The 26,756-nt window shown below is 38.8% G+C and overlaps 1 protein-coding gene across 7 annotated transcripts in view; it reads right to left on the bottom strand.

Moving 5' to 3' along the window:
* DAB1 (DAB adaptor protein 1) overlaps positions 1-26,756 on the bottom strand; it is a 449,364-nt gene that overhangs the window by 14,920 nt on the left and 407,688 nt on the right. Inside the window, exons 9-18 of one of the 7 annotated variants that reach the window (XM_054073181.1) lie at positions 26,411-26,530; positions 25,780-25,818; positions 24,427-24,492; positions 19,814-19,873; positions 9,145-9,201; positions 6,275-6,337; positions 5,033-5,141; positions 2,029-2,577; positions 1,092-1,219; positions 91-162 (exon numbers count right to left, since the gene is read on the bottom strand). In XM_054073181.1, the coding sequence (XP_053929156.1) occupies positions 91-162; positions 1,092-1,219; positions 2,029-2,577; positions 5,033-5,141; positions 6,275-6,337; positions 9,145-9,201; positions 19,814-19,873; positions 24,427-24,492; positions 25,780-25,818; positions 26,411-26,530 (1,263 nt within the window). Of the gene's footprint in view, positions 1-63; positions 163-1,091; positions 1,220-2,028; positions 2,578-5,032; positions 5,142-6,274; positions 6,338-9,144; positions 9,202-19,813; positions 19,874-24,426; positions 24,493-25,779; positions 25,819-26,410; positions 26,531-26,756 lie in introns of all 7 variants that reach the window. The other 6 variants (XM_009569158.2, XM_009569159.2, XM_054073183.1 and 3 more) reach the window with 6 other exon arrangements.

The following is a 26,756-nucleotide window of genomic DNA, read 5'->3' as shown; positions in this document are numbered from 1 at the left end:
AGGCACTGGTGGAAGAATAAGTGAGCACCTCAAGTCGTAGAGAAAAAAAGGACAGATACCTACCCCAACCTGCGCTATCTAGCTACCGACCTGTGGACTTATAGTATCACCAGTTGGCTCACCAAATGGATCACTGTTGGATGAGGCCTGAGACCCATCAGGCTAGAATACAAGAACATAACACCTTTTTTTCTCAACCATAAGAAAGTGAAAAGTCAACATGAGGTTATTTTCATGCTGTGGGCATAACAAGTACAGCCTATCTCATGAAAACCACAAAGTGAGACCTCACCAATGATACATTCTCAAAAGTCATAATGGTTTCCTGTAGGTGATGCAGGCAGGAAAGGACCACACCAGTATCTGCTGGAGCCCATGCAGGAGCTACCACAGACTTCAGAAGGTACTGGATCAGCCAAATTGCAAAAGGCCCTGAAAGCCAGTGAATCTATGTAAATCAGAAAGAGTCCACACTTGCATTATCTTGTACATTTGTGTCCCTTTTTGGGACAGACTCCCTCTTGTCTCTGGCTCACTTAGGCTCTCATCTGCCGAAGATACCTTGTGATTTAAAGTCATTGCTTGGACAACATTTCTTGCTTTGGTCCGCTGAGTCTAAGGCAAAGAAATCACATACTGAGGGCCAGAAGATTGAGGAAAGTAACCAGGCAAGCAACTGCGATGCAAGAATGTGCAAGACAGTATCAACAATCATCTTTTAACACACCAACTCTCACACCTCTTTCTGCAGCCTCAGCACGTATGTTGTTTTACCTTGGACTCCCTTACCATCAGTAAGTGAATGCTGGTATGCTAAAAAGGACATTGGATACAACCAACACACATAACCTTACATACAGACTCTGAGTTTTGTTCCTTGTATATAATATTAGTGCATAACAACATAAATGTTATGCTTTCCACTATCAAAACTGAACTGTGAACTGAACGCTGTCTGCTGCTACCCCTTAAATACCACCCAGCCCTATTAGAATAATTATTTCTGACACTATCAAACAATATTTAAGTAACTTTGGTCTTTTCTAGCTAAAAAAAGCTAATCAGTATTTAGAAACCTTGTTGCTACTCACAGCCTCTTGCTCCTCACTTTTGCTTGGGCTTTCAAACCCCTCTTCAAAGAGGTCATCTGCAGCAGGATCACTGGTATGAGATGCTGATGATTTTGATGGAGAACTCTGTCTGGGTGCAGGGGTTGGAGCTAAACAAAAATTAAGGTAACAGCAATAGAATATGTCTGTTAACTTGTTCAGAAAGACACAATAGCACAAAATTTGCTCATGCTTTAGAGCCCTCATCTTCTATTACCCCAAAAATTATTTTCCGACGAGGACGTGTAGAGTTAAATCTGAACACAGAACTCATTACCAATTCCATATACTTTATTTCATTCAGCCGTTTCCAAATTAAGTTTGGCTGCATCTGGCATATGTCTTTAGGAACCAAAGAGATGCCACCGCATTACATTAAGAATGCATGAGTCCTATGGTAGGTAAGTGAAACAGGTCTCTGTCTGGACCCTGGTAAATCTCTGTCTTACTAACTCTTTTCAGCAATCTGCAAAATCCTCCATCTCCTTGCTACAAACACAATGAGCTTATTTTACAGTTTTTCAATGAATTTCCTCAAATGTGCAGTACATCAAGCTATTAAAATAAATATACATCCTCTAATTTTTGCAATGTGTAGTTTGAATGGGACATAAATGAAGCCATTTGTAAGGTTGAATGTAATGGGCATTTTTGTACTAGCTTGCATGTCCCTAGCATAGAATATATATTACTCTCTTCTTATAAATTAAATTTCAGACTGCAGCTGTTGGGGCTGTTGATTTCAATGGTGTCTGAAATTCTTCTCTGATACTTTTCTTTACAGCTGGAACACATTTAATAAGTTAGACCATGCATGAAGGTTTTCAGTTGCAATTTACTGTACAAAAAAGAGGAAGAAATACTTAGAGGAGAAGTCACGTCTGAGGAAAGGTATGGCTGAAAGCATATGAATACTCACGTGAATTTGTAGATGGTGTCGTGGAAGTCACAGGAGTCAAATTTAACTGAGAGATGTCAAAGTCATCACAATCATCTGCTTCCTGTGCCATCCCAACTTTGTTAAAGTAACTTGAGAAGGCCTCTGAGGTACAACTGAGGGAAGGCTGATCTGGTTTTCTTGATGGCACTGGTGGAGGCTGAGCCATCTGAAAATCTTTGAACATTTCTTTTCCCATTTTCTGTCTGGGCCTGTCTGTCTGTGGACTTGATCTGTTGGAATCACTTGTGGGTGGAACAGTAGCTATAGGAGCAATGGTACCTTGAAACATGGCTGCTTGTAAAGGCAAAACAGTTTGTGTTGGCATGAAGGCAGTTGGTTGGAACTGACCAGCGACAGAGGGCCACGGTTGCTGAGTAGGAGGAAAAATACCGGGTTGGCCCCATGCTATCGGCTGTCCTCCCTGCATCACCTGAGCAACTGGAGGCTGAGCACCCATGGCCAACTGCTGTTGAACAAGTGGTTGCTGTCCCCAGAATGAGGGCAGAACAGCTCCCATGGCAACATAACCTTCAAATAAAGAGAGCAAGGAAAAGGAAAAAAAAAAAAGAAAGATTTTAACACTACTGACTAAAGCATGTAGGAAAAAGCTATGCAATGAATCAAAAGCATGCAGGCTACATTAGGGATCCCGCAGCTTCAGTAGACATAAAAGGAAAACTAAAAGACATAGTTGAATTCACACCACTGAACAAATATTTGTATACAAAACCATAAAATGGTGGATGTCGGCAATAATCCATCCTCCTCTGAACAAAAAAGTCACTCTTCCTCAGTGAGTACCCTCATGGGTCTGAGAAGACCTGTGTGCACGGACCTTGCCAGCAGCTGGCCATCTGGCAGCTCCTTTCCCTGGGGCTCTCTCAAAGCACAGCCAGGATCAGTTTGGTCAAACCACTTGCCAGAACCACAGCAGCTCCCAAAACATTTCCTGAACTCACTCCCTGGCAACACAACCCTGCTCCTCACCACAGAGTTTTGCAGGCTCTTCTTGCTTCCTTGACTGCCCACATCCATTTCCTTCTACCTCTGACTGTCTTGCTCCTCTCGAGTCAAGGATCCCGAAGACTGAACATGACGCATTGCGTCAGGCTCTGATGTTGTTAATCTTTTCAAAGTAGCCGGTATGCTGCTAAAAACTGAGTAGCCAGAGCAAGCAGAGGGAAAGAACAGGATGCCGAGGACCCTCAGCATAGCATAGCTTTGCCTCCCCTCTGCATAGCTTTGCCACAATTCCTCACCCTTTTTGCTTATATTAGTTGTTGAGGAGAGTGACTTGAACACCGTTCTTCTGCTGCCAATGGCACAGTGACAAAACTGGTTCTAAGTTACAGGACAGCACCTTCATATACTTTAGATAACATCTTAAGGGCCCTCGAATGACAGGGTGACCTTGCAAGAGAAAGACTCCGTGCCATCGCTTCTGACACAGTCACAGTTCAAAATGCTGGGACTCTGAAGAGCAAAGCAAGTGTCTCAAATTGTGTAATAAAAAGACAGAGCCCAGAAGAAGTCAGATTAAAAAAAAAAAACCCTCACACTTGGTTACGCTATTGCTTGACAACACCAAAAAGTTCCTGAGCTTCTCCTGTACTACATACCTAATAATAACAAACTGCTTCAGGTGTTATGCTAGCACAAAGCCTCTCTAGCTGGGGAGGAAATTAAAGACTAAAACTATAATTACAATTGCTTCTGTCAGAGCTGAACCCTCTTTTCAAGCTACCAAGAGTTCAGCTGTGTAGGAATTATATGATCAGGTGCTTTGCTATTCACAATTTTAAAAACATCACTGAGACGAAACCTACTTTAACAAATGTTACAAAATAAACCACATAATAGAATTATGTTCCACTGAGAGAACTATAACACTTTACAGATATGTTGTTTCACATTTAAATTACCAATTTACTGCTAATACTTTAGAATTAATTTTAACACTGTCACCACTTGAAAATCTTGTTTCTGACCTGATTTCTTAGTCTTCCTGTAGCTTTTTCCTTTTGCTTTATTTGTAGGCTGGTTTGTAACACTAAACATAAGGGTGTGTACAAAACAGTAAAGGGAAAAGCCCATAATAAAATTAAAATAGAAACAGAACTTTGAAAGACTAAATTAATGAGTGATGAAAGAACAGTGACTCAGATATATTTTAATCTACTTCAATAGATGGCTATGATGGATTCTTCAGATGTCCTTTTACCTTGCCCCTACTGTAACCTCATCCAAGCAGCAAGGGTCACCTGCCATTATCCCCAAACTCTTCACCATCAGTGTAACCTTTCTGAGATGCAGTGGTTAATCTGATTCTACAATGCAGCCCATCAGAGGAGTTAACCAATTAAAAAGTCACTGCTGAATGATTCAAGGTACTCCTCCTTCTTTTTCCCCCCCTAAGTGGAGCTGAGAGCACTGCTCTTGCAGTGCTAAAAGTATCCCAGGGAGAGATCAGCAGTGAAAACCACATGCCTTGCATGTCAGTGCAGAATGGTACACAGCTTTTGAATTTTCTGCATTTTGAGGAACACAGAAAAGTCTAAAGGAAATAACAGGATTTGACTAGGTGCAATACCTTTAAATACAATCAAATTCTCCATGTCTCATTCTCTGTTTACTAAAGACAGCACAGGATATTCACTGCTACAAAAAAAAAAAAGGCAACGCTAACCTTAACGCTTTTTTCTCTCTTGCTCCTGTACCTAGAAGGTATATTATCCAGATGGCTGAACTATGGTTGAACTCCCAGAGACTTTATTGGCTTTTGTTTTAAAAAATGTGCGTACATTCAAAATAATGTACTCCCTGCTTGTTAAAGACTTGTTTTGCCTTGCCCTGCAGCATTGTCCTCAAAATCCTTCCCCAATTCCACTGTACTAAATTAATGCACTGAGTACGAAGCACAAAGCAGAGCTGAGAACTCATCACCAAAACTGAGTCAAGTCTATATTTCCAGTAGATTTCTTACCTGAGGGTACGGCAGCAGTGCTGAAAGGTACAGAACCAAACATGTCTGTACTAGCAGGAAGTGACTGGGATGAAGATGGGATAAAGGCATCACCTGGAGTAGCGGGAGTCTGCAAGAAACAAATGAAAAACAATGATGACAAATCAGCTGCAGCTTCTGCAACACATACTTTGCTGTCACATCCTCAGTCACTCTAACAATACAGATTTGGAGGGAAGAAAGAGAAAGAAAAGATAACAGAAAGATGTAGAAGGAAGAAATAGAAATAAAAGTATTAGAATTTGCTGGAGATAGGAGAAAAATAAAGTAAAAGACTTTGTACCACAGAGTAAAAAAAAAGAAAAAAATTCCCTGAAATACACAACAAGCATAATATAAACATCACTTCTTTCTCCAGAACTTATGTACTTGCAATACTAGGTTTTAGGTAATAACCAGTAGAGACAGCAACCAAAGCATCGATATAAGAAACATAAAGGCAGATAAACTGTCTGCAGGGTTTATGGGAAAGCGAATACATATTGTTTCCAATTAACTACCTGCACCAGAACCATAGGTCTACATTACAGGAGAAACATAATCTAACTGAGCAAGCTAAGGATGAGGAGACAGCACGTTCAACATCTAGTCCCAGACATGCTCCAGAATACCTTGCAGATATGAGGCTGCTGACTTCACAACACCTCAGTTTTCTTGGTGTATTCATACTCTTCTACAGGTTAATGTAAGATTCAAAAACTTCACAGTGATTGTGTTTTCATTTTATGATGCAGAAAAGCATGTTGAGAAAATTCTCTTTCCCCTCAAACCACATTGAGCCCTCTCCCTCTTCACTGTTATGTCTTCCTTTAACGGCAGTCGTGGGGTATGTACTTGGTGGAACCAAAGAGACATGATATATAAGGTGTAGCTGGACCTTTCTGCAGTGCAGTGGAGAGACAGAGTGCAGTGAAACATGCACCTCTGATAAACACCAGGAAAGGAGATCTGAAGCTCAGTTTATATCTTATGTGACACCTAGCCTTATATCAGAAAAATAAATATTAAAGATACTTTTGCGTGTCATCATGAAGCAATGACTCCACATTCAATTTGTTTCACTTTTATATTCTTGCAACATAAAAACTACTTTGGAACACTCCCTGTGGGAATGGCTGATGACCTGAATTGTAAACGTGCTCAATAAATGTGCTGAAAATTCAATGTAGAAAAACACACAGTTCAGTTTCCCTGAATACTCACTGGGGGAGAGGTTACATCAGGAGGAGTGGACATGTCCCCAAAAAGCTCTAGTTGGGTAACAGCCTGTAAAAAGAAAAAAATCAAAACATTTCCATTTATCTTCTGAGGAGAAGAAATGGTGAGTGAAGTTACAACGTGTAAGGTTAAGTAGTAACAGCTAGCAATATAAATCCCCCAAAGCCAGTAGGTTTAACTGCCCAGTCCTACATGGAGGAAGCACATGGATTCAAGCTCTGGGATTTTGATACTGCTGATGGACCCAAACAGCCAGCAGCCGACTGTATAAAATGATTCTGTAGGGAATTCTCCACCATAAAAAATGAATAAAGCATGGGAAAACTTTCCAGAATGGGACTGGATGCATTACTGTTCTGCCTTTAACATCAGTGAGCACCGAGCATGATTTATGGCCAGTCCATTTCCTGGCTCCTTTTCTAAATCCACATTTCAAGGTCTTAAAACACAGTACACCGTGGAAATGACAGAAGGATACAGAAGGGAATGGCTTTTAAAAGTGCTGCCTGATTTCCCCTTGCCCGTGGGACAGGTGTGACCTGGATAAGTGGACCTGAAGAAGGATGCACAACTGGGTTATTACAAGTTTGTTGCTCTACATTTAACTCATGCAAGAAATGGTGTCCTTCAAACAGATCCTAAAATAGGTCACCCATACAGGTCTCATTCAACTGGACCAGGAGAGAAAAAGTAACTTCATAATAAGGAGGATCTTGAGTAGCTGCATAATCAAAGCTCCTTCACACGTTCTGGAGTAAAATGACTCTCTTCCACCCAACTGCATCTGCAAATCAGTTCATCTGGAATCCAAGGACAGTAAAGCACACATCCCTTATAGCTCTGCAGGAAACCTAAACACCATCTACTACCCTTATCAGGGTGGCCCTTGTGGAAGGCTTTGATGGGAACTCAAGAATGACTCCTTCTCCACTACCTTCACTCTGCTTATTTGTTTTCCTCCTCCCCTTATATCTTAATCACACCCATGCATAGAGGAAGCCACATCTCTCATTATGAATGGAATTTAATGCAAATCTTAATTCGGTTCATCGAATCTCCTCCCTAGCTTAGGCACATAAACCTTGCAGCCTCCTATAAAACAAATATGCTTGAAATTCAGTTGAGTCTTGACCTACAAATGCAGCCAATGTAGCTCTTTGGACATGAACCACGTAGGCTGGTCAGTCTTTATAACCCAAAAAAGGAGCAAGATTGCCCTAAGATTTCCCTCTGCCCCCAGCCTTCTATTATAAGTCATGCTTTAACAATTAAGACTATAATTCAAAATATAATAATTTCAAAGGTTTATACAATTTCACAACCCAATCTCTATTCCCATATATAAAAGCAATGCTACAATCTCTTGGACTGGAATTTGTGTAGCAGATTGGATAATTTTCATCTAGGGATGAATTATTTCGTATTTCCACACACCATGTCTTATATTAACTAGATCACCTTGCTTTAGTGATATATTTTCTTCCTATGTGTTTATTTATCCCTCTAAGTATCTGCATGGAAATGGAAGAAAGAGAAGAAAAGCCATGTTTTCTTCGGTGTACACCTATTCTTGTATACATTACTCAAATAGTGCTAGAAGCAGTTTTGTGAAAGCAAAAGTCTGTAAGTGACTTCTGCAGTGTGCAAATACACTAGACAAGCACTGCTAAAATGCCAAGAAAAGTTGGAATAGGGGCAACAGCAGCACTCTTTCGGTAGTCATTTCAAGCCTTCTGTAGGCACTACTGACTCAAGAGATGCCAGATGACACCAAATCACATAGAGAGCTGCTTTCTTCTCATGTTTCCAAATTGCTTGTTCAGCACCACCTCTGAATCTGCCCTTTTCCTGCATGACTGTCTTCTCTTCTCTGGCTTGATAACATCCATTCCTTCGAGGAGGCCATGAGCCAAGGCTTGCCTAGTACTTCTATCCCAGGTGTGGAAGCAGGAGAGCAACGCAGAGGGGATGTGAAAGGGTAGGGCAAACTTGGTTACACAGACTAAGAAGTGTTTGTGAAGTCACATATCTTTTGTGGAAAAAATATTATAAGTTTCATATCAATACTGAAAACTGATAGCATACTTTTGAACTTGGGATTATATGGTATGTATTTGACAGGTGGCAACTCGGCTCTCTATGCCTCCATATCCCTGTGAAATGGGAATAATAATACTTTTCAGGGTGCCTCAAGGTGATGGATCTTTGGAAACTCTTCACAGATAAAATTCTGTTAAGGCTCTTAAAAGAAACTCTGCAGATGGATTTCTAAACAGGCGGCTGGAGAATGTGATAGGAAAGCCAACTTCACTATTTGTTGTAATAAAACCTCATTCGCAATATTCCCCAAGCAAAAGAAACATATTTACACGAGAATCATTTCTCACAGAACAGCATTCTTATATTCAACAGGAGCTATAGAACTACGTCAGAGAATGTAAATAGAAATTTAGTGGGAACACAACTTCATCATTTACGTAATAGATACAGTCATAAACAGCCGCACTTAGAGGAGAGATTTTGAAGTCTCAAATAGCTCTGGATTCTTTGTTTAGTTTATTCCTACTACCCAATTCTCAGCCTGAATAAATGAGTGCAACTACTCTGACATAGATGTAGTTTTACCCAATTTCAGCATATGAGATTCTGAACATCAAATAATTATCTTTTATTTGTGTGATTTCACTGTCACTACAGAACTGATTTCACCCATTATAATTCTTTAAATTATTCACATCTGATATTAGCTACGTTCCAGTGAAATTAATCCCAAGAAGAACATTTTCAAATAACACTATTCCTATAGGTGATTTTATCTGTATTTCCTTAAAACATTTTTAGTGTCTCAACCTTACCTGAGTGACTGAAACAAGATTTTCATCAATGTCCAGCAATAAGTTTCCATTCTGCAGCTGTAAAGCATGATTTATGAAATGAAATGAATGATTTATGAAAATGACATGAATTTCTGAGCATGAAAGTGATAACCTCCATAATTATTGACTTCGCTATTGAAATGAAAACCCTTCCCATCTTGCAGTGAGCACAAATATGAAATCACACAGTTAAAACGGTGAGTCTGAACACTGCTGGGACGTGGAGCAAACATACACTTAATTTGTGCTAAATCTCATCTTCCACTGTATAAGGCAATTTCACTGCTGGCATCATAGCTATTTATTTTCCCAGATATTTATTAATTCAGCAATAACCATACCCAGCGAGGTCTGATCCTGCTTACATTAATGGAAATTTTCATTGGCTTCGTGAAAGAAAGGACAACATCCTCAAGGCGGGGGTGAGGGATTGAGTTTTGGACAACAAAAGCTTTAAAAGCAAGTACTTGCAGAAGAACACAGCTTCTTCTTAACTAGGAGAATTATAACATCAACGTAAACATATTTAAGAGGCATGTTTTCTTGCCATAGTAATTTTTAAAGACTTATGTAAGTCAATAAAAGTTAGATTTAAATCTGTCATTTGTGTGTAAACATATGTGGGACTATATTGCCCACACATACATATATATCTATATCCATCTACATATTTAACATATAAATTATGACTTCAGTGTCATCAGAATGCTAAGATTCAGATAACATTTACTGAAGTGTTAGAGACTTTATTTCTTACGAAACCAACATTGACAGCAAGTTATCAAAAATCACATCTTTATTGACTGAAAAGCTTCATACGAGTTACCAACTGGTAATCCCATGCCATCCTTAAACAAAGAAGTTTAAAAATCTCAGAAACAGCCCAGAATGCTTTTTTTTTCCCCCTCTCTCATGTCATGAAAGACCTGATGAGGAAAGAAAAAAAAAAGGCTGGCAAATGGCAAAACTAAAAGAGGAAAATGCCATCATGCACAACCTAAAAAGGACCCAGTCCTGCACTTTCTTGGTGCTGAGAGCATGTTCCCCCAGCCCCAGGTAAGGAAAGTAAGACAAAAGCTACGTCCATGTATTCAAATAATTCCAAAGACCTTGAAAATATTCTTAAACTGAAACCAAAAGGGTTTACACCTTTAGGAGCAACCAGTTTTGTCCAGTAGTTAATCATTTTTTGTTTTGACAGCCGTCTTGTTTAACCTTCCCATCCTCCAGCATCCAGGGTTGCAGCTTGTGTGGCTCTGAAGTGGATCCCGCTCCCAGACACACCAATTGTTCTGTGAAACCAGCTGAGAAATAACCATGTCTCAGCACAGAGAAAACATGTGCACAGTGTTCAACAGCCCATTAGAAATTCCCACCTGTGCTACAGAGGGACCTTGCAGGAAACTTTTGCCCAACATGTCATGGCACATCCCCAAGTGCCCAATTATTATGTAGCACTCAAGCTGCATCTCCCGTCAGCTCGTGTTCTGCATCACACACTGGTGAGGCGACACGTCCTAAGGGTGCAATATCCCTGTCTATTAAGGCATGGAACAGCCTTCAACAGCAACCACGCCGAGGCTGCAACATGGCTACTGAGGGCAGAATTTGGCCCTCTGAGCCTTCCTCTGGTTCTGCTCTTCAATATAAAGTGCTTAACCTTCGCAGTTAAAGCCAACAAACCTTCCCTCCTTCCCCAGTGCACAATAGAAAATAACCAGAAAACTGGAAAGATGCTCCAGTCCTTGATCTTCCTCGAGGACTGCTGTCTGGATTTCTTTGCAGTGATGGAAAAGCTTGGTTTACTTATTCAAAAATGCATCCCCAGAGTATGAAAACACCCCAACAGCTTAGTCAACCAGGAACACACCAGTCACTTCCAACCAGCCATGCAGACCAAGGCAGAGAAAAGAGTATTAATCCTTTTATCGTGGTAACATTAAACCCATAATGAAAGCTACATCTTTCTATACAGACATGTGAGACATACTGTAAATCTTTTAAACGTGAAATATGTAAATCTGGTTTCTAAAAGCAGCAGAAAACTTTTTAAACCACATCAGCCAGTAATGACATTCCTCATGACACTTTTCACTGTTCACTAAAGAAAAACATTCTCTAAGAGCTGGAAAAAAAAATGAGGAGTACAGAAGCCATGACAAGAGATAAATAAACTGCAGCTTTCATAAACTTGAACCAAACCCGATCCACCTCCACTACAGCAGTCACTCTGATCACCAAGTACTCTGAAAAATATCTTCTCTAAGCAATGCAAAAGTTCAGATTTTAGAAGTGAAATGTAAGACATGCCTCTTGTGCTCATAAAAGTGTGAAGCACCTTACTTGTTTCAGTCCTTTAGACAGAACAAGCCAAAATATTCAACTTCTGTTACTCAGTCTAGTTTTACCAACAGCAAGAGATCTACAGTAACTTATAGCATGAGAAAACCGGCTTAATACACTTTTGCAAACAAGATGATAAAAGCAGAGTTGCACAAAATGGGGGTCTGAAATCTCAGAGAATGAAGCAAATGTGGTGCTTAAAATGCATGAAAAATATATCGTAATTAACTTATACTTTGATACAGAGTTCAGCAAGTGAAAAAAAAATGTATGAAGGATACTAAATATAGCAAATAACCAGCAATTAGCAATTAACCTTTGAGCTAGGTATTAGCTATTCAAATTTTTTAAGACAGCAGAGGGATTTAAACTTGGTTTCCTGCATTCAGGGTAAGTGCCGTACCACTCAAGCCAGTAGGCAAAAGAGGGATCATCCACCTGCACTGCCTCTCTGCATTTCCAGTTCTCTTTTTCTAACATGTATTTTACACTGGAAGTCTAATGACAAGTCAAATGGTTAGTTAAACTAAAGATTTTTGTTCTTAATTTAGTTGAAAATGTAAATATTTTGGCTATGTCAAATATTTTTTCTGACAGTTTGAATCATTATTTTAGTTAAGAAAAGCTCCAGTTATTTGCACAACCTTATGCAAGTGTTGATATTACTATGAGATCTATGAGCTGCAAGCAGCTTGCTAATTAACTACAATTCATTCTACAAAACAATTAGAACTATAATGAAGGAGCACATCAGAACCGTGACTAAACTGATCATCAGTCAGACCACGTCTAGTAGGTTGAGACACGCTGAAAACATGCAACAGACATATTGTTTTCCTGCAAAACTACTGTTGCATTAATGAAGTAGCATGATAACCCAACAAAGAATTCCTCAATTACTTACTAATTAATGGCAATACACTGAAGAATATATACATGAAAAAAATACCGTCAATGCTTTTGCAATAATCATCCTCCTCCAGACGCTAAAGATCCTTAAGTGCCATAACCTTTCTCAATTAGAAAGGTAACGGCAGCCACAGTGTTACTATTGACCCAAGTTTACACAGGTATAGCTGAGGACAATCTTTTAGTTGTAAGGCTGCTGTGAACATTTACAGTCATTCCCAAGTGGTACAGGTCACGTCAGCAACACAGGCTGGTATAAAACTACACTGATTGATTTTTATCCAAAACATATGCATTTGGGGATCCATCACTTATATGGGGTTCAAATTCAACACCCATAATCCCATGGGGCAGGTGAACCCTGCTGTTTGAAGTTTCTCTTTTTAGTTTCATAGGCCAACTCTTACTTGTGAGGAGCACTCTCCAGGTAATTCCTCTCCTCCTTACTTCTATTTGCAGTAATAAACCCAAGTACTGACTTTGGTATGATGCACTCAACTACAGGGTAGCCTTGCGCTTCATCATATTCATAAACTGTCCAGTTTCCTTTGTTTTTTCATTGGGAAGCACTGGATGTGCTGGTTAAAAATGCTGCTAAGTCAACCCCGCACAGCTGAAGAGGTGGGATGGTTAAGGATAATTGACATAATAGATTATTGAAGAGTGAGTGAATTGCTTCACTCTTGCTCAATAGCTTCCTTTAAATTAAGGATCTCTTCATAAGATCAAAAGATATGCTTACTCATTCATTATTTTGTTTTCATTTGAAGGGAACTCAATTCTGAATCCCCTGTGTACCTTAGGTATTTACTCTTATAGGAAATGGTATATAAAACGCTTCAATTACCACTTTTCTCTGACAGACTGTAATAAATCAAGAGTTCAAAAGAGTGACTTTAGCTTAGAGCCAGACCCACGCTGCCTCCAGGCAGCACAACACCCAAAATAATTAAAATTCCCATTCTCAGAGGATGCCGATACAAAGGTCTCAGCCACATCGCCACCTCATCGACTTCTTCTTTGGACCCTATGCAGTGGGTTGAGTGTGTGGCATATACACCATGGTGTACACTAGTCACTTATTTAAAACAAATGCTTCAAGTCTAGAAATATCAGCATATTGTTGAACTAAACACTGAGGCTTTCAAAATGCTGATGCAAGCTACAAAAGCTGTTGCACTTTACTATGTGCATTTACTACGCACTAACAAGCCCTGTCTTCAAGCTCCAGATTTAGGAACCTTTACAAATATGTGCAGTTTATTGCATGTGGCTGATGCAATGCAAAGATATTGAAATGAAACATTATTCCACTCAACAGAATACTGGAAATAAAAGGGAAGAGCAAAATATTCATGCTAAAGACTACATAAGTCACGTGTATCACACATGAAGGAACTTCAACACTTTATGTTACAGATACTATAATGTTGAAAGACCAGGGAGGAGAACCTGGTTTCTGCTTCCTGTGCTATTTTTATTAAGGAGTAAAACACAAAATACCCTCAGAAAAATAGCTTGAAGAAAAGAAAAAAAAAAGGAAATAGTTTATATAAAGTCAAATAAAAAAAAGAATGCAGACAGATTTAGTCATTACAGCGCTTGACCAGGGAACTAATGTGCCACCAAGTACAGCAGCCACAAGCTGATGGTTGTGATCTCTGTGAAACATCCCTAACGGTTGCAAGTTCCTCTCCTTGGAAAAGAGGCACAGGTGTTTGAGCAAAGTCTCAGACCCTGCCTCGCACCTCAGCTGAAGGTCAATGGAGTCTGCCAGTGAAAATTCATGTGTTTTAGTGTTTTTTTGTTGTGTATGGAGTCCAACCTATCAGCTGCATAGCTCTTTATGCTAGTGCTGGGTGAGAGTTAAAGGCTTTTATCCAGAGTTTTTACTTGCTTTTTGCACAGGTTTAAACAGAAGCAGAAAGTAAAAAATAGAAGAATATGAGGGCCACGTATGTTGCTAAAAGGAATGAAAAAACACCTTTGTCAAATCTCAGTGACCTTTTACAATATAATGAAATCACACATAATGATAGACCTTGATGAGTAACATGCACACCTAGCAGAAGGTCCAAATTAAACATATGTGTCGGCTATCTGCCCAATGGATCCGGCTAATGCCAATCTCTCCTGCATTAGCCAGATCCACCTGAATGCCAGACACTCTAACCCCAAAGGAAGGAGGTAAAACCCCACAGATTACAAGTATCTCAAGACATGACAGTGCAACATGAGCAACATCACTGGGGATCACCTAGAAACATCTGCTGCAATTGCCCGGAGAATAACATAGGGCAGGTGAGGCATGTTGCAGAGGGGATAGTACCCACACAGCAGACAGAAACAAATGGCTGATGTGTGGAAAAGGTGTTATAATAAGGGTCTCCTGCTACAAGATAAGTCTCACTCTTGAAGACATGTATGTGACATCATCATTTCACCTTCGGGGCTCAGATGTTACCTCTGGCATGGTGCTAAATGCTTCCATTATAAGCCAGTGGTAGTATCAGAGTTAATACTGATATTAAATCAAAAGGCAGGCTGAGAGGAGGAGCACACAAAGCAGAGGTGTTTTCAGTGCTGCACAAAATCTTCTTGGAATAGTTAGTGTGACAACTATTCTAGCGATATTGGTATGTATATCCACTTCTAAGTAAAAACAAAACCAGCAACAGCCCACTAAAGTATCAAAGAAACTCCTGCTACAAGACATTAACACAAGAAACTAATATAATTCCAAACTTATAGCTGTGTTTGTTAAAAATGCATGTACCATACTGTCATATTAAGCCTGGTTGGTGAGGTTTAATTGAGTATAACAAAGTCAGGGCATTTGAACACGGGTATCTCTTTCAGCAAAGGTAAATAAAAATGAGTGGCTTTGTCAGCACAGGTGATCAGAGACTGTGTCAGTCTCTCTCTTCTCACATTTGAAAAGTCGATCGTGAAAGCCCGATTGTGGAGGCTGAAGTCAATGTCACCAGTCTGCAAGCTGCTTCTGTAAAGCCACTGATGCAAACATTGGGAAAAGTCAGAGTTACAAAGCTCTTCTCCAGACCAGGTGTCATAGGAAGACACTTTGCAGAGGCTGGCGAGAGTAGTCAAGAAATCTGCTCTGAACAACTCTATTACTAGACATTTTTGTATGCCATTACTACAGGGAATGATTTTCCGATGCCTTCAAAATGACTCCAGGCACACTGCTCTGAACAAATCAGACCTGCAAATGGCACCATAATGCCAGCCCAAATTCAAACTGAGCTTTCCCAAGTGCAACATCCTATTTCAGGCAGAAGGAGCAGGCATCCCTTCTGTTTTTTCCAGCCCAGCTTCATCCACTTCTCCCATGCCTTGCCCTTAGGGCAGTCGAATTATTCCCTGTCCATTCCACATGGTGTAATATTTTGCACAAGTTGGTACTAGCTAGGAAGACTGCCTACATTGTAAAGCATCAGTTATAATGCTTTAATAAATGCTTTCAAGCTATAATGCCTTGAATCTTTATACAGCAGTAATATGAGTTGTTTGAAAGCCTTCATAAAATTGTAAGCAGATAGTTTAGACATTTTGATGAGAAGCGGTTTTATTGTGATGTGACTGACAGTCTCCGTGAAGGGTATTTACAGTCTGACTCATATTACTAAAAACATCATGACAGGTAGAACTTGATGTGGATGTATAATGGGGAGACGATGGGAAATTATGACAAAAAGAGCTCATTAAAACATTCTGCTTCTTTAGAACAGTTAATTTCATATATAGAACTATAGTTTTTTAGTGGAGCGAGTACTACTTAGCACAGTTTTTTTTGGGATAAGCTTTCTTTATGTGGCTTGATATCTATTCTCAGTGAATGGAGAATAGGAAAATTGGTCTAAGGAAGGATCGGAGAGAAAACAAAAATGACTACCAGAAGTGTGAGTTGATATCAAGGAAGACAGAGATACTAGGAGGATACTAGACATCATGAAAAATATGTGTTTGGAGTTGAGCTGCTTACCCAGCAGAGGAAATCTACAGGACAGCCGGAATTGCTGGGAAGGGATGTAGGAAAGAGATGGGGAAATGCAACAATTACACTGAGTAAGTAGTCTTCTCATCCCAATGTCAGAGAAACGACTTGGCAACCAGTCACCACTCATAATTGAGTTCAATGGGTACATTCAAATTCTGAGATCTGAGACTCATTCCTTTCCACCTCATTTGCACCATATTTACATTACTTGATATCAGAGATCACAAGAAGTCACACTATCAAGTACTTCACCATCTTCTGACAAATGGCCTCACACAATGGCATGGTATTGTGTAAGTACATCTGCTATCTTGATACATATGCATTGTCTGCTTGATGGCACTACCATGATGATGTTTCATACCTTCAGCCACAACGGGATCCCACTATGCCCAGATAAATATTTGCCCAAACGGTTCCGGTTTCTTAGGAAGCTATATCTTATTGACAATCAGTATGAATTACGCTTCCCAGTTTCAAAGTAGTTTTTGAAAAAGGGATTCTGGCTTTTTGTTTTTACACTGTAGTAGATCTCACCTTGCCTAAGTCCAACTATTTAGAAGTTATTATACCTGCAAGTCATTTAAAGTTCCTCTGCAGTCACGGAACAATAATGTCCAGATGTACATTTATTTCCACCTCAAAGGGACACCTCATGCAAACAGGACGAATTTCCCTGTAAAGCAGCTATTTCTCTCCATTGGCTTCAGTGCCCCTCACTTTTAAGTGCAGAGTCTAGAGATAACTTGCCTGAGAATGCATGAGAGGAAAACAATTCCAAGACGGGAAATGAACCTCTGTCCAGGGAACATAGGCAATTCTGTTTGATTTCAAGCAAAACTTACTGCATTTTTATTAAGCGTTGTACTTATTGTCGGGAGAGAGAATTCATGGTGCCTGAAACCTATTAGGAGCTAAAAGTTTCTCTATTTATTAATCTATTACAAAATTAATAAAAGCAAGACCTCCTAATAAAGAAAGTGTCCTTCTATGTTTAAACCAGGTAGATGAGCTAGATTATTTGCCCTCAGATTGAATTTTAGAGGTTTATACAATAATGACAGCTATAAATTGAAAAAAAAAATTATAGCAAGTGTCTCAATGACAGAGATTCTCAGATGTGGAAGGGTAAGCAATAAATCAGATGGGCAGTGGAATATTAAATTGCTCATTTTAAGAGCTATTGCTGCTTTTCTTTTTTTAAATATATACTAATAAAAAGGTGAAACGAAATCACAGCTACATATTTCTTCATCTTCCTTTCTTCCCTTTTTCTTCATAAATTAAAGCATATAACTTGTTTGGACAAAGAACTGTAGTCACTTTAAATTTAACCACGAAATAGTAGGGGAAAAAAAAAAGTCTGCAACCAGCTTCAGGAGATGACAGATTAAATATATATGATGATTACAGAGTAGGTTCCATATGCCATGTATCTCAGAGTCATTACCAGGACAGTCTAATACCAAAGTGTCTGCAGACATGATTGCAAGTGTACTGTACATCCACTCATACTGCAACCACCTAAATTACAGACTATACCCAGAGTAAATTTGAAACATCACTGAAGGAATAATAAAAGTCACAGGAAATGCACAACAGAAAAAATGTAACACTGAATTGTGTGAGAAATGAGTGAAAAAATCTACAGCTATACTGTGTCCACAAATACCTTAATTAGTTATGCAACATAAGTTATTTTACTTGATTTCCCCAGGCAACACAATGTCTCCCCTCATCCCAGTGGCTTATAAGGAAAAAATATGGCAAGTTTTTTTTTTTTTTTTTGTGCAAACCACAGAAGTGTCACAATTCAGGCCCCCATCCAGCATTTATCTTTTTTATTCGGCATCTTGGTCTCCATGCTCAGCCCAAGCTGAGCAAGTAGCACAATTTTATGTGAAAAAGAGTCTGGTTTTCCTCTCTTAAAAACAGGCATTTCCCCCATGCTTACAGCAGACTGAAATTCCTGATCTATCCTTGGTTTTTTTTTTCCATTCTCAGGCAAATCCTCCAAAATACTAATTTGCCATGTAACCAACACAGCTGAACAATTTCTCAAGGTGTTTATAGCAAAAATTTGTATTAAACAGTATAACCCACCCTTCAACAAATGCATGCCTTATTGTTCAGGCATCACTTCTCTGATTCTCTGCTTCTTCTCTCAACCACTTGTTACCATTCCTTATGCATTCTGGGGATGTACACTTCATCTTTTCAAAATGTTAACACACAGGAAGGCAGTGGTGCCATCTGGCTATAGCATCGTATTACACTTGAATAGAGTCAACTGTTCATGCAACGCCAGGACAGAAAGAATTAAGTTGACAGTCTGTATTGACCCTTAGCCTCTTGTACAATTAGACCACTACAGAAATAATACATACCAATACTGGGAGGAAATCTCCTTGTGCCAATTATTGCCCATAATAACCAGGAGAGCAAGGTGATACATAGAGCAAAGATTCTGTCACTCAGGAATTTGTCAGATGAAGTCTTTTTGCATGCTTAATGTTGATGCACTTCTTTTCAGAGCTTCCCAGAGCTGTTTAAACCAATGGCACTTAGATGTGTATCTGCCCTACAACTCTACAGCTCTTAGGAAGCTACCATAGAAGTTGGTTTTATTGGAAAAATGATTGCTTTTTTTTTATGGTGTATGTTAGGTGGGATTTTGATGCAATTTGTTTGGGTCTTTTCTTTTGAAATGACAGAAAAATAATTCCAATGCAAGTTCCCATGTTTTGGTAACATTTGTGGTGAAGGCCCTTATGAAATCTTTACTTATCAGCACACTGTATTGACCAGCAAGTCTTCTGAGAGGTGTAGACGTTCTAGCCACAGAAAATCATCACAGAGGTCACCGACAACGTTCTGACACACCTTTTCCTAATGCTACTACTCTCAACCCCCACTCTACTCAGACCTTGCCTCCTCCACTGTCCTACTAAACCAAGCTGTAAAAAGCACAATATATAAAGCACAACTCTGATTGAGCACACAGGAGAAAATGCAGCCCATGTTCAGTCATTGTGATTATCCTTGTACAGAGGTGGGTAATAGAGGAAATCTTCTAATCCAGGCAATGATGACTCATGCATTAACACATAGAAGGCTCATTGTCGACTCTTAACCATAGATAACACATTTATAAATGGTGACTTTCATAAGAATGAGTTGGAAAAGATAGAAAGGAGAATTAAGTAATGAATGAGATGGATATAAGTGACATTACAACCCTGGTTACTCTTAACCAACCCAATCAACCCATAAAATTCACATTACAAGGAATGTACCAAATGTTATGTACAATAATAAAAGTCACAGAAGCTAAGAAACACATCTTCTTTACTGCATATAAATAAGGAAGATACTTACACTTACAGGTTGACTTTTTGGCACATCATAAACACCTTCCTTCTTTTGGCTGGTAGGAACCTGCAACAGCAAATAGAAACTAAGATCATTACTGATTTGATGAAAAATTGAAATCAGTGACTAGTATTCATGTACAGGGTAGTCATTTAATACAAATGAAATCAAGGATGGTTCCCTTGTCATTCAAGCAGTAAAGTTAATGGAGAATATATTGAAGAAATAAAATTTGCATCTGAATTTTTAAAATCCCAAGGACCAGTAGTGTTCAGAAATGAGATTTTCATCCTCAGTTAAATTTGGTCACATTAAGCCCAGGTGCACATGGATCTCCTTCCTACTGGTCACTATGTCATCTTTCTCCATGGCAGAGATCTAGAGTAGAGCTACCCATCCGAGGAAAAGAGATGTTTGGCCTATGGCATTAGATTCCTTCTTTCCAATTCACTTAATCATCTAAGTTGAGTACAGTCGTAAAACATACCCTGCAGTAATGGGGCCCTGGGGCTGATCTAAGTGACATTTAGTTACAATTCTGCAATTTTATAAGGAATTACCAGCCTGTCAGAGCCTGACACAACCAAGGGAGCTGAAGTCAACAGCCTTGCACAGACAGGCGATGACACTTAAAAATATCTTTGAGTGAGTCCTTACTTGAGTCAACAGTCATGATTTACACCTTGGGCATTTCTAGCCTACTCATGTAAATTCAGTTGCTTTGTAATACTGGCTTTGCTTGCCCAAGGAGTGATGGCTTATATATTACAATTTGTGATTATATTTATTTTCCTTCCTAGAAGCACTGAACATCTATTGTAAATGACAAGAGCAAAAAGAACAACAAAAACATGCTCTAAACAGCCACAAATGTTCTACGTAAATCAGTGTTATTTCTCCACTGAACAAAGACATTCAGTGTTAGAAGATTACATTTCCATTTCAGACATCAAGGAATCCTTATAGGTCAATAAGAGAAATAGTATTCCAAATATAGCAAAATTATTAACTTTTTGTTTTCTAAGATACTTATTATCTTAAAGTTCTGATATTAAGTAGGTCTGATGAAGGGGAAGCTGAAGTAATGTTGGTTATTCATTGAGATGTACTATCATTCCTTATTCTGTATAATAATCAAAAACTCTCTTCTGTTCAAACATTCGCTTGCCTATATTTATATGTCAAAGTCTTCATGAGAAACCATGCATCTTTAACTTGGCGCACATCGAGAAGTTTTTCAAGAGCTTTCAGAGGCATGAACACAGAACCCTCACAGAAACTCAACAAGCTTTGTAAAAGATCTTTTATTCCCATCCCGGGAATGACTTGCTTGCCTTGGTTTTCTCCATGCACTGACCACTTCCATTAAAACAACCTATAAAATTAGATACATGAAACTGGTAAGAGTGGAATAATGCAATTTCACGGAAATAACAGCCTGTAAAGAGAGAGCTTTAAGTGACAGTGTAAGGGCAGAAACCAAGAATGGTCTATTTAGTAAGTCCCTAGAAAGCTTAGTTTTCATAAAAAGGACAAATCTGGTAACAAACTATTTAGAAACTATCATCAGAGTGCATTTTTCTTTCTGGAAAGTTTCCCCTTCAGTCTTTCTCTCCTTCCTCCTTCCAACTTTTCCATGAAGTCATCCCAGTTTGCACACTCCCATCCACAGCAGATTGTGGATTGAGCATTTTCCTGCACTATCCATCACCCGCCTCTCACTCCCGCTTATAATTACATTAAAGAAAAGCTCCTGACTTGTAATATCAACAGAGCAACTTCTCTGAAAGACACTTTCTCTCCCAACTCGATAGCACCTGTCTTCATATTGTCTTACCCATCATGCATCTTCACATTTTTTCATTGCTACTTAGACTGGTGGTCTGCAAGGGGTTTCTCCTGTTTTTCCTTCAATGAGTAAGATCAACAGAGGTACCAGCACTATTGCTGCAAACAATGGTTTGTGGTTCACAGCTCTGTGACAGGCTGTGAACCATTTTGATGTACTCGCATCTTACCAGCTATACAAGCACCACAACTCAGAACCCCCCATCTCAGCTTGTCAACTCCTGACGGAGCAGAACTTGCTCCTCCATAGAGACCTACACAACACAAAACCACTAAACAAAATCCCATCCCCTCCTCATTGCTATAAATCAACAGATAGGCAAAGAGATGCTATTAAGAAATCTGACACTAAGTGAGAGGATCAGTACATAATCAAATCCCTGCACAACCAACACATTAGAGCAACTTACATAGACAGCATTAAAAGAACAGATAGACACAGTCTTTGGGGGCATGTATCAAAGAAAGGTGACAGACAGAGGAAGAACTGTTTAAAAAGGAAACTGTGACCTCTTCTATGTTAAAAAGAAATAAATATTGTCACTTTTAACGTGTATCTTCCACCTCCAGTAAGCCACTGCTTAGGAATCTTTTCCACCAAGGGAGCTCTTGGCTGGAAAACCAGAGCAGCAACAGAAGAAAGACTTGTCGAGGCTTAAGTGACAATGCATGAGGTTACTGGACAGACATTTACCAAAGCATAGTATGCGGAAGGCTTTGTAATAAATAATAGAAGTTGATACCAATTTGCATTGAACTGAAAACAATAAAAACCAAACCAAAACCACCAAACAAGCAACCACAAAAAAAGAGCACCTTTTCTACTTTAATTTCTAACGGTAGCCTGGATGGTTCCAAGATCATCAAGATCTTGTAAGGGAAACAATTTTGCTAGCGATCCAAGTGTAAGATCTGAGCTGTGGGAACTCAGATTTACAGCAAGCCAATTGCTCACAAAGTTCATGGGAACTAGGAAGCTCGTGGCTTTGGGCACGTCTATGGAGCAGTACTTCAGCATCTGTCAATTACAATAGATAACAGAAAAAGACTCATGAATCCCTAATCTCAGCATTTGTTTTACTCGGTATTGCCTGAAGTAAATACAGAGAAAGACAATGCTAGACTGCATATACTGACAGTATGGCATATTATGTATCACAGCTATTTTCTGTGCATCACAATGGGAGGAAAAAAACCCTTAATCACATCCAGACACTTCTATGAAGGTTTAAGCAATTCTCTGGTGACTTACAGGATGGTAACAGCAGTACCTCCAGATGAGGCATGACTTCATTATCTGCTTATCATCTTCCATTTCCACTTCAAGAAAAATAAACTACCCAAAGAGTCTGCCTGTTCTTTAGGCCATTCCTCAGAACACAGTTCCTACTTCTTCCCTACCCACTAGAGTTTGCTCTAAGATCTCCAAACACTGGGAGCGATGACCTCATTTTGCTTGCTTCCACTGGTACTTCTCTACAGTGTCACTAAGAGCTCTGCACTTTGGTGAACTACAAACAGAAATTTCTCATCTGGATGTAGTTGTCATAATAATTTTGTTTCCAGCATAAAACTGACAACTAGAATAGTCATTTATTAAAAGACTACATGCCTTAAAATCGTCAAAAATTCAACATTATGTGGTAGAAAAATCTTCAACCTCAGGCAGAGTCTCACCTTGAGAGCTTTGCATGTCTCGGTCTAGAGAGGCAGAAAGATGCATATTCTAGTCTGTGTGGCAGTGTGCCAGGCAATCAACAGAGACAGGTTAAATGAATCTCATCTTAATGACCTTGTGATGGGATTTGTAAGGTGGCTGTTTTCTAATGTTTAACTTGCATTTCCCTTTCCCACTTAGCTTCTTTCTACTTGGTCTTACAGCTACTCTACCCTTTCATTTTTTTTCTATTATCTTCCTACCTTTTTTCATTACTTAAAAAAAAATACCTTTCCCTTTTTTTTGTTCTATCCCCACTCCTGTCTCCCTCAAGAAAAGCCTTTCCTATTAGCAACCAACATCTAGTACAACTAGATTAAGTGCTTAACCACTGCTTGAATCTTCTTCCTCTCCATACTAAATGATTTCCTCAAATCACAGTTTTCTTACAGCACAGAGACTCCTATCTCCAGATTTGCCTCTGTATGTGACACAAAATGAATTACATTATATTTTAATACACCCTGTACCAATCTCTCGAGTATAAACTGAACAACAAAACATTATTTTATATTGCTTTCAATGCAATTTTTTGTCAATGTGAAGAACGCAAGCCTGGACTCTAACATAACACATGCACTCTGAAAATATCTTCCCTAGTCTGGGTAATATCCACTAAGGGCTCTTAGATTTTCCTCAGTTATTTCCTTGGTTTGTCAGAAAGAAGAGCAGCACCATCGAAACGCCTTTCTAAGAATTGCTTGGATGGTCTGCTCTCCATGAGATTTCAGTATCTGTTTTGTAGACTAGGTGTAAAAAGTTTCAAAAAACAGCAAAGAAGAGCATCCACTGTTTATCACCTTATATGGTGTACTCAAAAGTTTAAGACCCTTAATAATTTGACATGTTTAATAAAACGTGCAGAAGTTGAAATGACAAACAACAGAAAAATCACACTGAGACCAGGCAGACTATTCATGCCACGTTGTCAGAATGAAATTCCAGACGTTTTTGTGATGAATGAAAACTAATAAAAGTGAACCGTGTATGAAATGCACTTTACTAAATGCTTGCAATCTTTGCAATGAAAATACCGAAGTTAGCGAATTTATACCTGATAAATGTTTTCTTCCATTTCAGGCTCACGGATTGGCTCGTGTCCAGCCTCAAACACAATGTACTATTACACCAGCCGCCAGAGAGGAAAAGTCAAAGATGAAACAGAAGGGAAAAAAGGCGATTTGGAATTCCAAGTGAAAACATAGGCAGGCATTAAAGAAACAAGTTCAAAGTATAGGCTGGCAGCAGGACAACCAGTTTGTCAGAAAGCGCAGAGTAAGGTTGTTTCATATTTCATAAACTGGCAATGAATAGACCTAAATCTCCTCTAATGATCATTAGAGCAACTTCCTAATTCTTTCTCACTAGGGAGGCTGCCTGTGGCCCAATATTAATTTTCTGAAGTCAACGTGAAATTTGCCTCTTTTACATAAAAGCAATTATTTCCACATATATTTATTCTCTATGAATAAAAAAAAGCTAAATCCAAACTGGGAGAATAGGCTGGTGCTCACGTAACAGGCCACATGGCAAACTTCTCACAACACTTTTCATATTCCAGTTCTTGCTTTATTGTGAAGAGCACCAAGTAAAACTCCTGACATTATAAAAGCTGAACAGTAATTTAGGACATCCTAATTCTTATCATCTTTCTTGATGCACCTTAAGCACTGCTTAATATTCACTAATGGTTGAATCAGTTTCTTTCAGCGTGCCTCCCACTGACATGCCTAAGTGGAAGAACACAAAATCTCCAGGGGTAAAAAAAAAAAGAAAACTATCATATATTTTGTTTCAGCACAAAACCATGAGAATTAAATTACATCTTTTTCTTCTTCACACTCAGTAGGGTATCGAACATGAATATACTGACATATTTCTGATAATCATCTTTACTCCCAGACATTTTGCTTGGATGAAACAAGACTTAAATTTATTATCTATTACTAAATCATAGCCCAAACACCAACAAGGGAGTGTGTTGCAATTCCACTGTTGTTTTTTTCCAAATATTCACCATTTGAGTTAAGTTCTGGCCTCACAGAAGCCAAAACTAAAATGTCAATTTATTGCTATCAGAACAAGATGTCACTCTTCTTATTCTCAAAGTAACTCACTTTTCAGTTAGAGTTTGTATTAGAAAATGATGACAAATCTCATTTGGAAACATAACATCTGGACTCACCAGCCTCATTTTAGAAAATATACTAATATTTCTATACAGAAATATTGTGCTGTTATAGCTTAATCTCTAAATATGCTACTTTCCGTAAAAATCTGACAAGTTTTTCAGAAGACCAATGTCAGTACATTTCAAGACATCTTGTTAAAAGTTTTGGCTGCATTTGAAGATAATAGTTATCTAGTCATTTCTGAAACTCCAAGGCCATACAGCTTCAGAAATTACCTGGTATACAGGATCTTCTACATCTTCTTCCAAAATTGTCTACAGTAAAGTAAGAGGACAGGCAGTAAAAGCAAAGAACATAAACAGTAGAGATAAAAGAACTGTATTCAGAAATTAAAGGACAGCAAAGAAACAAGCAAAATTGGCAGGTAAGTATATAATTTTCTTTCTTTAGAGTATAAAGTCATGCTACTGTACAAAGTAACTTTATTCAAGTTATTAAACCCAAGTTTAACAAACTGCACCTTATTTGATTTGGTTCAAATACACACAGTCAGAAGTATATGGAATATTCCCTGAGGTATGAGACACTGTTAAAAACCTTACAATACACTGACCTTCATTAAAATTTTCCTCCTGATATAGGAGAAACACTACATGGGAAACAAATAGATCATTTCCAGTTGCTAGACATGTTCATCATCCCCCAAGTGATAGCTGTCATCACTGTTTAATCCTAATTCTGAGCTCACGATGACTGTTAGGTTCATCATTGTCCATTTGAAGCTAGCACCGTTCAAACCCCTTGCTGTTAAGAAATGCTGAAGATACTAAGTGATTCTTTGGAGCAACTTTGGGGGATAATTCAAACCATATTTTTCTTGGCAGTAGTCTAAGCTTACGTGTGTACCTGGTATACCGCTTGTTCACACTGTTTGTCCTTTTGTGCCTTTTTTTCCATTTCTTCCCTTTGTTTCAGTTCATAGATGAGCTGAAACAGGTCTCGCAAGTCCAGAATTACAGGTTCAGCCTATGGAAGCAAGAATAAGAAGCAAAGTTTCTCTATGGAAAATACACACCTCCTACCCTGCTGACGGAGCAGTAGTAGCATCTCTCCACAACTGGAGTGAACTTCCTACAGAATTAGTTTCTACCTCAGCATCCAGGTTCAGGTTAATTTCTATCAAACTAACTACATTTACAAATTAATGATAAATATAATGATGACTATAAAAGGCACTAGGAATATAAAAGGC

Source organism: Cuculus canorus, chromosome 8, assembly GCF_017976375.1.
Source record: "Cuculus canorus isolate bCucCan1 chromosome 8, bCucCan1.pri, whole genome shotgun sequence".
NCBI lineage: Eukaryota > Metazoa > Chordata > Aves > Cuculiformes > Cuculidae > Cuculus > Cuculus canorus.
The sequence above is the reverse complement of the archived record's forward strand: the minus strand, read 5'-3'. Positions and strand labels throughout refer to the sequence as shown.